General features: G+C 32.2%; 1 protein-coding gene, 1 long non-coding RNA gene and 1 pseudogene across 2 annotated transcripts; all 3 read right to left on the bottom strand.

Moving 5' to 3' along the window:
- Window positions 1-625: 625 nt before the first annotated feature.
- Window positions 626-3,115, bottom strand: LOC127720625 (ankyrin-3-like). The gene has a single exon (XM_052227312.1). It carries the CDS (start codon window positions 2,154-2,156, stop codon window positions 783-785), a length of 1,374 nt encoding a protein of 457 aa, XP_052083272.1. The 5' UTR covers window positions 2,157-3,115; the 3' UTR covers window positions 626-782.
- A 4,943-nt stretch (window positions 3,116-8,058) lies between these two features.
- On the bottom strand, window positions 8,059-11,275 carry LOC127720630 (uncharacterized). The gene is made up of 3 exons (XR_007990900.1): window positions 11,182-11,275; window positions 9,162-9,258; window positions 8,059-8,201 (listed from the first exon to the last, which is right to left on the bottom strand). It is a non-coding gene; the product is annotated as an uncharacterized LOC127720630 (long non-coding RNA).
- A 5,316-nt stretch (window positions 11,276-16,591) lies between these two features.
- On the bottom strand, window positions 16,592-18,088 carry LOC127719292 (two pore potassium channel protein sup-9-like; annotated as a pseudogene).
- Window positions 18,089-19,603: the final 1,515 nt, after the last annotated feature.

Genomic DNA, 19,603 nt, shown 5'->3' with positions numbered 1-19,603 from the left:
AGACTTAGTGAACAAGATTAAGCTATCACCTGAATCACAAACAATTTAAGACTTTCCACTTTAGCCAGAAACAAACCACTTTATGCAAGATATTATAAGGACGTTTTGAAGACTAACTCAAGTGAGTATTTAGTGAACAATTGCATGTTTGCACAAATATACTGATCGGAAGTACGTTCGAAAACATTATATGTAGTAACCACATTCTTACTAGTTTTAAATCGCATTTCAATTAAACTTAGATGAACCATGATTTTTTTTATTGTTTTTAGAAAAGTAAACTCAAGATCTGTAGAGTGCCAATATACCTTGAAAGGTCAGGAATCTCATAATTTGTTTCATATATGTAACCGTTTCAAATATCTGCTGGTAGTCTCTGTTCAATGCGTTTTTACTCTCTTTGACAGGACATGTATTTCGAAAACTCAACAAACAGGGAAAATTGAATATTGAAAATTACTTATGGTTAAATTTGATATCATTTCTTCCTTTTTTTGTTCATATTTGTGATGCGTCTTTAGTACTTTATAAACATGGATCTCAAGTTGTCTTTTCGTTCATGAATATAACCATGATAACCATTGATACTGAAGACATAATGCAAATACCGCGTCATATTATAAGATTTCATAAGTAACTTGTTTTCTGTATTCTTTTAAATCATAAACCTAAAACGAATTTATAATGACTCAGTGCAACGACAGTTTATACTCAAATATTAATTTGTTTTTCAATAACATTGTTACTATATGTAGAGTTATAAGAATCAGTTATATCACTTTTTATCTGCTTTCTTCTGAAACTAGTGATTGCATGTTGGAATAATCAAAAATCAAAGTCGCTATATCATTGTGGCCTTTTTTGGTAGCTATTTGCATGGGTGAGAAGAAATGAGATCCGTCTTCACTCGCACATATGTTGATATCTGCTCCCTTTTCAAGTAATATTTTTACTATTTCTATATGACCTTCATGACAACCTGCAAAAATAGGTGAAATACTACTTCTGCACATATTAATGTCTGCCTTGTTATCTAGTAACAGCTTCACTATATCTACATGATTATATTGACATGCAACAAACAGTGGAGATGCTCCAGTTTTGGGACACTGATTTATGTCTGCATTGTTGTCTAGCAACATCTTCACTATACCTATATGATTATTCGCACAAGCAATATATAAGGCTGATGGTAGACCATCTAAGCATTTATTTATGTCTACTTCACTATCCAGTAAAAGCTCTACTATATCAAAGTATCCTCTTTCACAGGCAGCAAGTAAAGGCGATTCTCCACCATCATCACAAATATTTATGTCTGCTTTATTGTCAAGCAAAATCTTTACAATATCAATGTAAATGTTCTGACAAGCAACACACAGCGGAGAAGTTTCACTATTACTACACTCATTAATGGCTGCCTTGTTTTCCAGTAACAACTTTACTATACCAACATGACTATTTAGACAGGCCAACAACAGAGGAGTATATCCGCAACTGTTACATTCATTAATATTTGCTTGGTAAGTAATTAACATTTTTACGATATCTATAAAACCTTCTCCACAAGCAACACACAGGGAAGTTAAACCATCATAGCTTCTAGCCTGATCAACGTTTGCCTTGTTTTCAAGTAATAGTTCTACTATATCTACATTATTATACTGACAAGCACCAAACAGGGGAGATGTTCTATCAAATCTACAATTATTAACATCTGCTTTATTGTTCAAAAGGATCTTTACAACTTGAATATGGCCTTCCTCTGATGCTGCAAATAAGGGACTAGTACCATCAAACCTACAAAGATTAACATCAACTCCTTGATTACAACACCACTGAATAAAAGGAATGTCACCTCTAAAACAGCACTGTAACAAGACAGTATCTTTTAAACTAACAAAACGGGTCTCAGCTAGTTGTTTTTGTTGTGATATATCAAGTGTGTTCAAATAAATCAAAAGTTTCTGTCTGAATTTTGATTGATCTATATTGTTATTAGCGAACACATGCATTACTTTGCCCATTGACCAATCTTCGACTAGTCTTTGTATGTAAATTTGATGGTATTTGGGTGGAACAATTGTGATGAAGCTATCCATGTCGTTTTCTCTTTCAAATAAAAATCTTTCCATGATAAAAATTACTGTCTGCATTCCTGATTAAACACTGAATCATCTTTTTTCCAAAATAATAAGATAAAAAATCGAAAAGTTTATCATGAACAGTTTTGTATACACCGTGTTCTTTTTTAATGAATGTCTCTTCAAGCGAATTAAGTTCATCCAATAGGGATAATCTCGATGTTCCCTTGTCTAATCTACATGCTTCACATGTGTTCTCGATGACTGTTCTTCTTACAGTACTTATCTCTTCTGTAAACATTTCTTCCGGCAACGCATTGTTTGTAATGACACACAAAGCCAGTGCACAGTATTTAAGAAAGTGTCCCTTCTTCCTTAGTTGTTCCATCTCTACTTCATACACTGAGAATGGATTTTCAAAGAAATCTGTATTTTTGAGGTCAGGATTATCATGATACAATTTACACAGTAGTGGAAAACAATCATATTTATCACTATATTGAATTATATCTGCAGCTTCTGTTCCCATGTAAAACTCGGCTATTGACTTCTTTTCCGTTTGTAACAGGCACAAATCTTCTGATAACAAATTATAAACTTTGGTTCTGAAAATTGTTAAAGATTCAAATTTTTCGTCTTTATACACTTGTAACCGACAAGCGACGATGATTTTTGTCAATTTGTTTTTAATGAATTCTTCAACACGCTTTATAACCGGTTCCCAATTGTTAAGGTCAGATTGATTTACGGAATAAGTTCCACAAAAGTCATCGATAACAAACAATGTCTCTTGTTCTGGATTATAAAACTTAACAATGTCATTTGGATTTGTTACCAGTAGTACATCATACATGTAACCATCATCCGCCATTTTCAAAACCGAATGCTGGAGAGTTGATGTCTTCCCAACACCAGAACTAGCAGTAATAGTTACACAACTGTTTTCCTTTATACATTTAAGCACATGTTTTGCTGCTCTGGTCTCTACAAAAAATGCATTATTCTTCTTCCATTGGTTCATTATCTGACTGATCTGACTGTAATATTAAAACATACATTTTATTTATTATATAAGATATGTGTAACATGATATTTTAACACAAATTGGCAATACTATTTTCTTTTATACTGAAACGTCTAAAACATGTATAAGAAGGTGTTCTGCAATGCTATTATATGTGATGCAAGTTCAAAGTTTCCAATTTAATTCAGTTTTTACCCTAAAATGCAATTAAGTAAAGTCAACTTTAACTTTTAATTTTGTTGAATATTATATCTCCCCTTCCTTGGAACCTATTATAATTGCAAGTTGTATAATAATACCGGGAAGTGTTTTTTAGATTTGAAATCCAATAAATTCTCATGAACATTCATTGCAATAATAATAAAAATAGTGTTTCGAATACAACGTTACTTCACTTACGTCTTATGTTCCAAGGTACTGTTGATTGGTTCAAACATTTTGTTCTTAGCGTCTTGCATTCCTCCTCCATTTATGAACAACTTAGTCTTTCAACGGCCTATAAAAAAACACATTTATAACTTGGTTAAAAGCTGAGACATCTTCATGTAAGAGCCATAAGAGGGGACATTTTTTAACAATATACAGATGTCAAGCTCACAATTGCTTAAACTGGATATATATATATGTTTTATATAGCTGACAGATGTTTCATATATATAACTATTTATCTAGGAGACATATTTATTAAAAGAGAGCTGACATTAATTCTTTTGTTTATTGACATTTTATCAGTAGTCAGTGTATTTTGAAACCGACCAAGACGTAATGTTGAACTTTGAAGAAATACATGTACTAGCTTGAACTAAATTCTTATTTTCTATATCTTTGTACTAACAAATCTTTTAAAAAACCTTCTGTGGTTAAATAAGGACAGTTTCAGGGCATATTACAGGCAGCTTAAATTTAGACAGCAGCCACCGACTAAGTTTCCTGATATATATGTTAGATTATTTTATTTACTGATTATTCTAAACAAGAATGCACAAGCAGAAATTTATGACCTGCTTAACTGATCAAAACTAACTATGAAAGGTGTGGTACAGTTACCATATTAACTTAGCATTATCACTGATCCATGAAATGATAACTTACAATATTGCCATGCACCAAGCATACCTAATCATGTAAAATATTATTTTGCCCAATGAACCTTGAAAATTTTGGAACGGACCAGGGGCATATACCAGACGAAATCCTTAGATTATAGGGCATATGTTTACATGATATGAAATATCTCGGCATTCGACCGTCTTATTTTTAAAGCTTTAGGCAAATAGTTTTTGCCACCGCTTTTGACATAATTGCATCCAAACCGATTGTGGTCTGCTATTTTTCAATCAAAGATGGCGGATGACACTACACTACAGTTTGTTTAGAATTACTTGTCTTAGATCTACAATATTTGATATAGTAATCGCAAACTATTCCAGATGTCACGAAATGATAAAAGAAATAAGTTAACGATTCTTACAGCCACCTGAGCTACACAAAACCTTGTCTTTATACCTACAATATCTATCATATGGTATACAAAAATGTAATTTGTTTAATTTTGGTCTGACTTTTACATGACATATCAATCTGAAAACTTGATATGATATATTCTTTAAAAAAAATAGAATTACTTTAGACAAAATGCTAGACAGGACAATACATTATTACCCCTCTTATATCCTCCCATGCAATCATGAAGAAAGGAGATGTGATTTTCTCATCTTTAATATGAGCTAGCTTGTTTCGGTAGTACTAGTATTTAATTCTTGTCAGGTCGTCTGTTGATGTGATATCTGTTGGCGATGGTAAATGGTCATATCCCCCTGCAGGTTGAGGTAAGTTTGTCAGGTTCCTGATTAATGCTACCATTAATGTCACATCAAACGTCTCAGAGGTTATAAAACCTATAAATACATTTAGCTTTTAGTTTAATGAATCCTTGAAATGTTTCATAAATCAACAAAGAGTAGTAAAATACAAAAAGGGACATTCAAGCTCATAAGTCGAAAACAAACTGACAACATAGCAAGAATGAACAATAATAGACAAGCAACAGTATACAAAACACAACATAAAAACAAAACACTGAGCAAAACACCGCGGATGATCTCATGTAATGCGGAAAGGCAAACAGATTCTGCTCCACATTTGACATCCGTCGTGATACTCCTATAAAATAAGTTGTGTAGTTATATCAAGTGATCAGGGATTGATAGTGGACACTTATTTTCCCCTTAATTATAATAAAACGATCAGTTATATAAATGTAAATGTTCAGACAGTGAAACTTGCCCTTGTGTTAAATTTTGAAATCGAAATACGTTATCCGGTATAATCAAAACAAAAGCAAAACAGGTAAACTTTTTTTTTTTGGTTTGGGGACACTGATAATTTGTTAGTCACAATATATCTCTACGTAATAATTATATTGAAAAATAAAACACAAACAAATGGTAGAATTAACAATAAATCCAATAAGGAGTTCCATAATTGTTTTTGGTGGAAATACAAATGGAAACATAAATTCTTACTAGGTTTTGTCCCAATGTTTAAGTGTTTAGATGGTGCCCATTTTGATTGATTTGCAGGAACAATAAAATTAAGAAAATCATACTAGATAGAATAAGGTTCAATTAACTCAATATTTGTTAATTGTGATGGCTGGTTTCGTTCATTCTAATTTTGCAATTTAAAAGTTATTATAATAAATCCGACAAAGAGGCTACTTTAGCTGTACGTTTGTAACTTTGTTTTCACTAACCACATTTTGGTTAAGAATTCATTGAACAAATGTCTAAAAAGTGTATTCTTAATATCTGCAGAACAGATAAAAATGTAAAATATTTTTCGTTTCAAAGTTTCAAAAGAGAAACTAAGAGATAACACAAAACAGACGAAAGAATATGCACCAAACAAGAGGCGAAAGATACCAAAGGGTAATGCAAACTAATAAGTCGAAAATAAACTGACAACACAATGGCTACTAAACGGACTTGCTGTTTACTGCATTTTGAGTTTGTTCTGACTATTAATTTAGCATAGAGACGACAAAAAAAACCCAGTTTGTCTACTCTTGTGAATTGTCGTTCCTGGGCTTTTTATAGCTTACTATACATCATGGGTTTTGCTCATTATTCGAAATTGTACGGTGATAACGATATTTGGTTTTGAACATCAAAGTCGTATTTGCGTACATACCGCAAATCATTATTTGTATATTTGTATACGAAGTTTGGGCAATATAATTACCATACTATTTTGATAGAGATGAAATAAGCAAAGCCTTTTGTCATCTGCGAAAATGTATTCATATTATATCGTTAACGGACAATTACCCTTCTTCAAAATTTACAGATTTTCTTATTCTATTCATTTGTTTTTTTTTAAAAGATAACAAGAAGACATTGATTTCAAAAGTTGGAAGATTTGTTATCCGAATGATAAATCAAATGAAAATGTATCATCTTGTAAGCTGTTGTGTGATTGATATTTTTGATAATGCAAACAATGGCGCAGCATCTTGGGTCTACTGTATTCTTAACTAGCTTTCTCGTTGGCATGGACTTCTTTCATTTCCTCTAATTCAAATCACAAAAAATTTTAAATAATGTAACAATAAAAACGTTTTGCCAAAAGTAAAATAACAAAAATACCGAAGCTAGCTAAACCTCTCAATTTTATGACAGTAGCATAAAATTCCATTATATTGACAACGATGTGCGAAATAAACAATCAGACTTAATTAGTAAACATGTCAAAAATAGGGGTACAGCAGTCTACATTGTTTTATTATCTTAATCACTATAAAAACAAACAAATATGTAAACAAACATTCACCATGGCACAATAACGGGATTTATAAGTACCCCAGCAGGCACAACAACGTTGATTCAACATTGAATAAACGTCAGATTTCAACGTTGAATCAATGTTGAAAAGTAGTGTTGGATTGAAAATTGATATGACGTTGAAAACATAACGTTGATTCAACGTCAGCTTTCAACGTTGAAAAAAGGTTGAATTTGGGTCTAAATTTGGTCAGTGTATGTTGAAAAAAAGTCGATTGCTGGTTGAATTGTGGTTAGTGTATGTTGAAATCAGGTCGAATGTTGGTTGAACTGTAGTAAGTGTACGTTGAAATCAGGTCGAATGCTGGTTGAACTGTGGTCAGTGTATGTTGAAATCAGGTCGAAAGCTGGTTGAATTGTGGTCAATGTATGCTGAAAACATGTCTAATGTTGGTTGAACTGTGGTCAATGTATGTTGAAATCAGGTCGAAAGCTGGTTGAACTGTGGTCAGTGTATGTTGAAAATAGGTAGGATTTGGGTCCAGGTAGACTGTTTTAGGGTTAATTTAAGTTGAAACTAGAAATGTGGTCAATGTTGAGAATAGGATGTTGAACATTGGTTAAATTGAGGTTTGATAACAGCTGAAATCATTACCCCTTATTATATCCATCAATACCATTTTATGTGTAATAAAACTATCGCAAAACTATATGTACTAAGTGGGAGTAGTCATGCGTCGGTGGTTGATGTACATGTAGTCTGTTGCAGAACTCAATATTTATGTCATTGAAATTTCTGCCGGTTCGAATATTTCCCTTTTTAAATTTCTCTACATTTTATGATCAAGTGGAAAATAAGTCATTCTCTTTGTTTCGGTAATACTGGTAAGGAGACCACTCATTTCTGAATCTGATGTTTATTATTCAAAACTTGACAAGAAGAACAGGAACAATTTATTAACCATGTTAACCTTACCAGGCATAGATCATCGGAAACTTTATTGTAATGTCAGTTGGCATACATTTTTGTAACTTTATTTTTCTTTGTAGACAGGATCTTGTTGTGCTTATAACTATTCTGTTAATACACAAAATATGTTTGTGACATAAAACAGTAATTATATAACAAGTTGCTCACATATGCATCTTACAATTTTAAACAAACACAAACTGAACAATTAATTTTATTTAAAAGTTTATTCCTTCTGCTAGACACATTCCCAGATATAACAGGGGCATATTTTAGGTATCTTGCACAGCAGTTTCATATTGTGGTCTCTGTTGCACATTAGTCACTTGTAACTACAGCATCTGCAACAGAAAAAAACATATTGTACTATCTTTATCATAACTTCGTAAATATCATTATGCAGCTCTAATAAAGAATACTACTGTTATACGTGAACAAACTAGATATCATTGAGATGGGAGCCATCTCTGTGGGCCCCGATGTGAATAATGTGCATTTCATTTTTTTTATCTTTACCATAGGACATGGGGTTGTCAACTGAAACCAAAGTTTTTGACCTAGAACTTTGGCCTAGGAAGTTGTACATAAATTATGACACACCCTCTGGTGTTGGTTTATAAACATGTCAAGTATAAACTTTGAAATCATAACGGTTCTCAAGATATAGAGCGGACACGATCTTTACCATAGGACATGGGGTTGTCAACTGGAACCAAAGTTTTTGACCTTGACCTTTGACATAGGAAGCTGTACATACATTATGACACACCCTCTGGTGTTTGTTAATATACATGTCAAGTATAAACTTTGAAATCGTAACGGTTCTCAAGATATAGAGCGGACACGATCTTTACCATAGGACATGGGGTTCTCAACTGAAACCAAAGTTTTTGACCTTGACCTTTGACCTAGGAAGTTGTACATACATTTTGACACACCCTCTGGTGTTGGTTAATATACATGTCAAGTATAAACTTTGAAATCATAACGGTTCTCTAGATATAGAGAGGACACAATGTGTTACGCACGGACAGACGGACGGACGGACAGACGGACAGACAGACTGATCACTATAGGGCGTCCGCCATTTGGCGGGGCCCTAATAATCTCTGTGCAATGCTATTGTTATTTCTTTAAATATCTATTGAGAGCGACCATGTGTTTTTTTTTAACTTGAGTTCAGACATGAGAAAATAAAAATATTTCTAAAAAAAAAAACAAAGATTTTAGAGACAACGTGACAAAATCTCACACAATTTGTAATATGGAAAAACAATGATATATATTATTTCAATACTCACCTCTTATTATTTCAAACTAGCTTGAATCACCGAAGGCATGTTTATTCTTTATACCCGGTAATATGCAATTTCCGACACGGGTTTATTTATAAGACATCTACAAAAAAAAAAATAAAGTGCAGCATTTCTAAATTGTCAACTCCCTCTTTAACTTGATAATAAAAAGTTTCATATGTGTGAAACGCTTACAAAATTTTGACTTCCAAAACCTTTCATAAATTGTTTGAAAACCTTATGGTTCAATTATTTTTATTGTAGCATGACGTTAAATTTGTTCTCCATAATCCAACAAGATTCTGGAATCAGTAGCGGATCCAGAAATTTTCATAAGGGGGTCCACTGACTACATAAGAAGGGGGGGGGGAGGGTCGCTCCAGTCATGTTTCATTGATTCCTTATATAATCAACCATTTTTTCCCTCAAAAGGGGTGCCCGGCACCGTCCCCAGCTCTGCCTCTGAGAATCAAGGGCTTTAATTATAACAAATTTTAATCCTTAATTATAGTTTGTAGATCTCACAATACGCTAATGGGGTTTCAATTTTATTTATCTTGACCGTCACTTATCTTGAGAAACAATAATGCATCACAAGCACCGAGATCTTGACAGTCACTTATCTTGAGAATCAATAATGCATCACAAGCACCGAGATCTTGACAGTCACTCATCTTGAGATACAAAAATGCACCACAAGCACCAAGATCTTGACAGTCACTCATCTTGAGATACAATAATGCACCACAAGCACCGAGATCTTGACAGTCACTCATCTTGAGATACAAAAATGCACCACAAGCACCAAGATCTTGACAGTCACTCATCTTGAGATACAAAAATGCACCACAAGCACCAAGATCTTGACAGTCACTCATCTTGCGAAACAATAATGCACCACAAGCACCGAGATCTTGACAGTCACTCCTCTTAAGATACAAGAATGTCCTTATATATACTTTTTTTTTAGGGTTTCGGCAGATATATAAAGTTTTGGATGGTCATCTTAAAAGATGCATTACTTTAATATAATTCAAAATAAATATTATTCCCGTATAATTAACTATATTAATATATATGTCTTTTTACATCTAAATTCTTCACCAATAGATACTTTCGGCATGGTTGTTAAACGCAAGAAGTACGTAGTTCAACTTTGAACCTGTGTTTACATTTTTCTTCAAACTTCAATAAATTCCAGTCTTCTGTGTTACGTTTTATTAAAGCTTACGTTAACATGCATATGGATTAAGTTTAGATATTGAAACTTAAGGAATATTTTCTATTTCCTTGATTTTTTTGCGCTGTAATAATCCAATACGGTCAACTGAAAGAACATCTATTTCGACGTTATCATATAAACCACTTTGAAATTAGTCAGATCATTGTGTATTAATTTGTTATGGTCACACATGTTTCTTATTTGCCGTACTGCTTCATTAATAAATCCTCGGAATACATGCTGTGAGTGACATCTATTAATTCTGACCCAGAGAAAAGAATTTGTTTGTTTTAAATGTGTTGCAAGGTCAAGAATGCCATGTGTTGTAAATCTTTGACTTTTAATTATATCAACATATAAAACATGTAAAAGAACATATGTGAACTTCAATAATTGATTATCATTATTTGCCAGACGAATAAATTCTTCAATTTCATCCGATGTTCCATGATATATTTTGACTCCACCCTCCCAATATCTGCAATTCTTTGCCATACGCTTTTTTTTAAATTACCTAATCATTGTTCATAAACACACTCCCCCTTTTTCAAGTCTTTACATAATAAGTTGCCTCACCCAATAAATGTACAAATATATCTTAAGGTCAACATTGATGTTCCCAGAGACCTAAACAATATGTGTGTATCTTATCTGCTGGAATATGACAACTACGTGTATAATTATAAATCATTTCTGATCTGCTTAAATCACTATACTCATATAATTATACAGCTACACTATTGTATACATTAAATTATCATATAACTATTATTAAATCAAACAATAAATGAAAATTATACTTACTTTGCACTGCTGAGAGCAACTGTTAACTTGATGTGGTAATCAAATTGGCGCAAATAAATTCGAAATGTCGACCTCATACGCATGCGCCAATCAGAAAAAGATATCCGTTTCGAGTAATTATAATATTTTATCGCAATATTCAAAGATTAATTTATATATGCAACAGTAATAATTGAATTTATTCAAAAACATCAGTAAACCAATATAAATAAAAAGTGATTATTTTAGCTAAAAGGACTATACAAATTAAGTTGGTTCAATCTCATCTTGAATGATACTTTGGTCGACACTTAAAGTCATCAACCTTAACTAAACCTTTTATCAACGTTATATTTTCAACCAATTAAAGTATTGGAAGCATCAACTCAAATTCAATGTTGATTCAACGTTGAAAGTTCAACGTTGATATTTCTAACCACAGATCAACGTTGATTCAACAACGTGATTTAAACGTTGATAGGATTGACGTTGATACAACGTTGATTTTACGTTGATCAACGCTACAACCAAATTTCAACATATTTTCAACGTTGGTTCAACGTTGTGTGCCTGCTGGGTTGAGATCGAGTCGTGAACTATCTGATAGCGGATCGTGAATGCAATTTAGTGTAATTTTACTTCAAAATCTGTGAAAAATCTACTGTACTTTCAATAGGTGGAACAAATCAGAAAAAAGAAATATGTCTGTCAAAATGATTCAACTTCCTTAATAATACTGTGCACTAAGTTAAAGAAAAATGCTTTATGTATGTTTTCTATTTAACATTGTTAGTTTTATATGCATGTACAGTTCGCATATTGTTAACAGTGTTTTTTAAATCTGTACCGATGTTATGCATTGTCTGTATGAGAATAAAGATATATAAAGCAACGCTGGTTCCTGGAAATTTAGTAGTACAAAAGCGCTGGGTACTTTTTATTCCCGAAACAGTCAAAATATGCCTTTCGATTTCATTTTCATATTTTTCTATTATTCAAAAGAAATTTCAAAAAGGGTTCTAGAGTGATTTCAAGTATTTTAGCTATCATTTGATACCAAAATTACTCAAAAATTTTACGTATTGACAAAGTTCAGCTATGCGTAGGAACTATTATTTTTTTTCAAATATGTACTTCATTCTGTATATTCTTTCTAACCGGGCTCAAATTAATAGTTCTAAACCAAAAAAACTGAAAACACTTTCAACTATTAATAAAAACTCCCAACAAAAGTTACTGAAAATGGTTGCATCAATATCAAATGATAAAATATTCGATGTCATCTCGGAGTATTTGCCTTAAAAGGAAACTAATGCAGTGCATATGGAGGAATCAGGATTTCGGTTAACGTGGGTGTCATGAAAACGATTTGAGGCTGAGCGGTACGATGTCACTTCGAAGAAAGACGTTAGAACACTTATAATTTAGATGATCTACACTTCTAAAATATGAAAGATGTAAGGACCAACAAATCTTAATTCGCCAAAAAACAGACTTCCAAAATAGTTAATGAACCCATTCAAATCAATACATAGCTTCCATAGTTTCTCCAAAGTATGTGCATGAAATGTGTTATCGACCAAAACTTTAAAAGACAATTTCAACAAAATTTGCCATAAAAATTGGATAGTTCTACACTTAACTGCTGTCAAGCTTAGCGAAAGGCCGTGTGACATAATCAGTCAGACAAACTTTTTAAGATCAACATGTTGAGGAACGATCGTTGTCATTGGTCAATTCACACCTTTGAAAATAGAACATGCATACAATATCCGATCGAAAGCTGAATGGACTGATCACGTACAGGATTGTGTACTTGATCATGTTGATTATCTCATGGCAATTCTAGCTTATACACGTGCTTGTAAAACTTATTTATATTATAAATTTGTGCAATAGTTCTAATAAGGTTCTTTGTTTTAATTTTTTGAAATTGATAACGAAGAGTCTTTAATAATGGCGAAATATTGAATCCAACTGTCTCCTCTCAAATAGTTGTGGACTAATCCCGTGCACCTTTTCTATCTGTTAAGTTACATCATTATGTGTTTGCAATGATAACAACTTAAGAAATATGAATGAAACTGCTCGGATGATGTTGGATAAACGCAAATAAGAGCGTAACTTCAAAAATAACCAAATTACATGTACATAATAAAGAAAGTGCACGATTTTACAGTAAATATAGTTAGTCCACAACTTTATTTACAGTAAATATAGTTGTGGAATAAACTGTTCATTATTCATATTCTATCGTCAGTATATCACAGCCCCCTCCTCGACCCTTACACTAGGCTCACTAATACAAAACCTTTTTTTTATATAAATATGAAACTACATAGAAATAGAAAAAATGGATCCCAATGACGAGTTATAAATGTCAACTGAAATTTACATCATTGCATGTCATAATCCAGTAACTTTTTGAAGCAGGGAAGCTTGGGGTTTTAGGTATTCGACTTGGGAGAGTGTGATTTTTTTTTCTAATCCAGTTTTACCTTAAAAAAAAATTTAAATCCATAAATTCTATGTAAATTCAGAGCAGGTAACCATGCTTTGTTTGGAGATGACAAAACATTGGCCACAGTGAAAGGAACTCTACTTCATGTAACTCCGGCGGTATAGGTTATGAATTTTTAATTGATTATCTGTTTTGCTGTTTTCAGTTGAAAAAAGAACGTAAATTATATAATGTTTACATTAATCAAGTATTAAGTCAATTAACTCACTGTTTGGTAATGAAAAACAATCAGTTTAAAAAAGTGTGTTTATTCATTAAATGTATCAATAAAAAGGGGACCTAGTGCATGTATTTTGTCATCCTTAGTTTCTAAATATTTCGTTTAACAGTTTATTATACATGCATTATTTTGTACTTCATTTTAACCTCATTGGTATAAGTTTACTGAGAAACATGTAAACAAATTCAGTATATATGAAAATAAGGAGATGTGGTATGATTACCAAAGAGACAACTATCCGCCAAAGTGATATGTAGTATGCTTATTTAAAATGGAGTCACAGTGTTATCAAGACGAAGTGTTTTAAAAAATAATTTATTAGCGGATTCAGATGTAGGATACTGGTGGTACTTATAGAAAGATATTTTATTGTAATATTCTTAGATTTGGAAGATTAAAATATCTTTCTATATGTGTCAATTCTTTCAGACAAACATTCTATTTTCGTAGTAATCATGACAGTACCTTATACATCTATGATAGTACCATAAACATACATGATAGTACATCCCATACTACGTCAATTGTGTACATTCACTTGCACAATACAAAGGTGAATGAATGGGAAAATGTGTTTCATTTGTGATACGTTCTTTCTGAATGACCAAATTCTTAGCTTCTGTATGTTCGTTTTATAAAGCATGAAGAAGAAAAAAGGAGAAATGTTCAACCCATCATAAATTATTATTATTATGAGATCCTTATTACATGTAGCTACAACATTGTCATGACAATAACTTAGGGTATGATTGTATCCCGTCAGTGTGAAAGAAAATTAAAAGTGGTTCATCCTTTTAAAAGTGGCACATGTGTTTATCCTTTTATATGAATGATTTTTAAGATAAATCCAATTTAAGATATATGAAGTATATTTTAGGTGTAAACATAAAGTCTTCTAACTTAGCTGTGCTAGGAGAGCTTGGTAGATTCACTTTATATTTTGCAGTTGTACTATCAATGTTGAAATATTGGTTTACAATAAAAAAATATGAAAGATGGTTTACTGTATGATACCTATATGTGTAACAAAAAAATACCAATATCATCTGAATACACGAGGCAGTCAATTCTGCGGCCATTAATATCAACAGCATCTGGGCTTTCATTAAATGCATTCGGTAAATCATTTATACAAATCTTGAAAAGGTTGGGACTCAAAACATCCCCTTGCTTTACTCCAAATTGAGAATGAAAATTAGGAGTAGGCACATTGTCTATTTTAACACATAGTTCACTTTTATTGTACATATCTCTCAGGATTGCATAGAAATTACCACCTATATTATGTTTTAATAACTTATATTTTAAACCAGCATGAATGACTTTGTCAAACGCTTTTTTGAAATCGACAAAGCAAGCATAAAGTTTCCCACCTTTCATACTGGTGTACTTATCCATTATAGTTTTTTAATACAAACATGTGATCAGATGTCCTACTTTTACTTGAAAAACCAATCAGCCATGGATTTATGATGTTATTTGTTTCTAAATATTTATCAAGCCTTTTGTTTAGTATTGAATTGAACAGTTTTCCAATACGCATATTAATTGCAATACCTCTGTAGTTTTCAGGTTTAGATGGATCTTCAGCTTTAAAAATTGGACAAATATATGCTGATGACCATCACCATTTTTTTGGATATATTCTTGAAGAAAATACAAGATTAAAAAGTTTTTGAAACAATGGAGCCAAAATACTAGCACCACTCTTAATATTTAATCTGGGAGGCCATCTTAACCAACTGCCTTTCCACATTTTAACTAACAAAAAGTATCTAACACCTCTTTGGAGGTAATCCAGTTCATTGAACGAGTGGCTAAATTCCATGTTTTTGAGTATTTTGTCAATTTCATTAGTTCTAGATTTATATTTATCTGGTATTTAAAGTAGGTATACCATACATTTGTATTTACTGTTTTTTCTGGACCCTCCTTTTTATTATCTTTGAGTGACTTGATTAAATTCCAGTATTCTGTTGGATTATTTTTCTTTAAGCCATCAAGACTGTCAAATATTTTTTGTTTAAATTTTCTCTTTTTTCGTGATTTATTTATTCTCTATAGTATTTGTAGTATGACCCCCTTACAATTGGATCAAAGGGAAATTTAGATAGGAGCTTCCCTTTAGAAATGAGTATCTCCCGTTTTGTTTTTAAGTCAGCATCAAAGAAGTTTTTATTTTTACGCTTTTTTTTTTGTTTAACAGACTTTTTAAAGACTATTGTTTTATTAGCAGCATTAGCTATTATTTCATGACATATATTAACAGCATTTTCAATACCCCCAGATGTGTTATCAAAACTTTTGTCGAGAAAATTTGTAATACTGTATTTTGCATCAGCGTGTGTTAGTGCATCACATAATTTTTTACTGGGCCAGCCTTGGTTGACCAAATGTATTTACCTGCGAATGTTGTTTCATTCTGATTCAGATTTTGTCTATCAACAGAATAACTTGCTAATATTCCAAATGCAAGTTTACAATGACAGTCTGACAGAGTAGAAATAAAATCAGAAACTTGAAGTTTAACAAGTCTTCTGACATGATAACGTAATCAACTGCACTGTTGGTACATGATAACTGTGTAACTGTCATTACTAAATAAAAAATATCACAAGTATGATATTTTGACCCCACTATTTGAAAATCAGGCGACAACACAGTATTTTTTAATTCTTTATTAAGTTCGTAGTAACATAGTACAATCCATTGTTTGTCACCTGTGTCAATGTCACGTCCACACTACGACTGTTGTTGTATTTAAATCTTTCGACCAATGAAATGGGACGTTACAAGTTGTTTGTTTGATCAAATGCAAAACTTGACTGCAGTTCAGTGTATCTAACCAACATCTAATCAGTAATCGAGCTGATGGACCATTGAAAATGTCATTTGTTTTTATCTGTTTATATTCTTTTTATATCAAAGTAACAAAATTAATATAACATAGAAACATTGCACAAATTAACTTTTTTATTTTTTTAATAACAATAACAAATTAATAAGCAACACATAACATTCAAATCAAAATTTAGTAATATACATGATATACAAAGATTATTAGGTTTGTAAAGAATTCGGAAAATGTTTTTTTTTCCAAAATGATAGACCTCAAATTAAACAGTGATATATTAAAGTAAATAATCAATTTAAAACTATTGTTTTCAAAAAGCAAGTAAAGAAGTTAGGGAAATTATGAAATCCCAATAAGGCAGTCAATTTACCATAAATGTAGTATTAATTGCAAGCTGACTTTAAAGATGCACCTCGTTAATGCAGAAATATATGTTCAATTTACTAGTAGCTATATAGTCTGTTTGGTTTATTTTTCTTTACAAGAAAGTATCTTAGATGAGTTTTTAAAGTATATTTTTGATTTTATTTTGCATTCAATATTTATAACGAGGCTCTCTTGCTTCGCTGCCAAACTAAAAACGAATCTGTTTCTGAATTTGTATCTTCTTTGGCAGAAGAACTGTTTGGAACAAAAGAAGAAATATGATTAGAGTTCACTGTCGAATTGTATATTTTGTCACGTGGTGACCGCCATTTGTAACAGGAAATGAACACACTGAAACAACTTTCTGAAATTCTGGCTGCTCTTGCGCATTTCCAACGACGGTAGAATTACCAGTAATGACGTCACCCTCTAAATGAACTGCATTTTGTGCTGCGGCAGCGGCCTGAAGTTCGTCCCTTCGTTCATCTTCTGCATTTAATGTTAAAAACCGTAACACCAAAAGGTTCATTGATGCTGAAATGACAGCTAAGCCAAATAAAATGAATATAACACTCAGAGCGACGTAATGCGGTTTTTCTTGTAACATATTATTCTTTTGAAGGGCCACATAATCACCGAAACCAATTGTAGTCAATGTTATGAAACAGTAGTATAATGAATTAATGTATCGCCATCCTTCAAAATGTGAAAACATCAGGGCGCCTGCAGTTATAATAACAGTTGATAAATTCGTGGTAATAAATATCAAGTCTGTTTGTGAAACTTCGGTGTTTTTCATTCGGAAACATTTCTTAATCTGTTTAAGTAAGTATGTTACGAATGTATTTAACCGTTCACCAACGTTCTGAAACATTATCATACACAATGGAATCCCAACCAATGCATACGTCATACAAAATAACTTTCCCCATACTGTTTTAGGAGTGCTATGACCGTAACCTACAATATGAAAAAGACAAATATCTTAAATGAAGAAAAATTTTATAAGTTTAAAATAAAACACAACAGGATTGCTGCAATATAACAAACAAACATAATTTGACATAAATGTAAACATTAACGAGAGAAATTTATGTATTACTGAAAATTATTACACCGGGGTTTTCGATATCACAAACTAGGCAAAACATTTACTAAATTTTATCATCGGTATAAGGACATCATTCGTAAATATAGCTCAACATGCAGACTTCTTATACGTTCAGGTATTTCACATCCAATTTTTTATGGAAATGTTCTTTATAAAGCACAAAAATGTCAGTATTCACCTCTGAAGCTAACAAAAACTTTAAATAGACTTATTAAGAAGGGATATAGTTACGATACTGTTGTCAGGTCATTAAAGATTGCTAATTTTGGCGTTAATATTGATTCACTTATAGGGTCTTTGCATCGGCACTAAACACATTTATTTAAAAACCAGTTGTTGGCATGACACGGGTTATGTTCTTCTCATATATGTTATGATGGTATGATACTAAACCCCTAACGGGAAGGATTGTGCCTGATATTCATATGATGAAGACATAATCTTTCAATCAGTATAATTGAAGTCTGGAGCTGGCATGTCAGTTAACTGCTAGTAGTCTGTCGTTATTTATGTATTATTGTCATTTTGTTTATTTTCTTTGGTTACATCTTCTGACATCAGACTCGGACTTCTCTTGAACTGAATTTTAATGTGCGTATTGTTATGCGTTTACTTTTCTACATTGGCTAGAGGTATAGGGGGAGGGTTGAGATCTCATAAACATGTTTAACCCCGCCGCATTTTTGCGCCTGTCCCAAGTCAGGAGCCTCTAGCCTTTGTTAGTCTTGTATTATTTTTAATTTTAGTTTCTTGTGTACAATTTGGAGTTTAGTATGGCGTTCATTATCACTGAACTAGTATATATATTTGTTTAGGGGCCAGCTGAAGGACGCCTCCGGGTGCGGGAATTTCTCGCTGCATTGAAGACCTGTTGGTGACCTTCTGCTGTTGTCTGTTCTATGGTCGGGTTGTTGTCTCTTTGACACATTCCCCATTTCCATTCTCAATTTTAAAACAAGAATGTAACAGTGACAAATAGAATTAAAATCATCATATCCAGAATAGAGATAAAGAAATAAATATAGCCTGCCTCTTTTATACTTATTCATATGCTACATCTGAGATAGATTTATAATTTATGTACTAGTATATAGATCAAAACATTATACAGTTGTTGCACAAATATTATCGGTTCAAGTTTCATAAGTTCAGATGAAATTATTCGATAATCTCCCATTGTACGTTTTGCTTACAGAGTTAGAAGTGTAATTTTCATTATGTAATGTGTCGATATATTTTTAGGGGACAAAAGTTCAAAGTATCAAAGTATTTGAAATATTTGAGTGTACGGGGGGAATATTTGCTTTTCCTTTCTGTTGCGACTTTTTTTGTTTCCATGGGCATTTCTGACTTGAAGCCGGTATTATTAAT

The sequence above is a fragment of the Mytilus californianus genome, unplaced genomic scaffold, assembly GCF_021869535.1.
Source record: "Mytilus californianus isolate M0D057914Y unplaced genomic scaffold, xbMytCali1.0.p SCAF_11, whole genome shotgun sequence".
NCBI lineage: Eukaryota > Metazoa > Mollusca > Bivalvia > Mytilida > Mytilidae > Mytilus > Mytilus californianus.
This window is presented reverse-complemented; position numbering and strand designations above follow the sequence as displayed.

Excerpts from the sequence above, each read along its gene's own strand:
- LOC127720625 (XM_052227312.1), bottom strand. The coding sequence starts at position 2,156 with ATGCAGACAGTAATTTTTATCATGGAAAGATTTTTATTTGAAAGAGAA.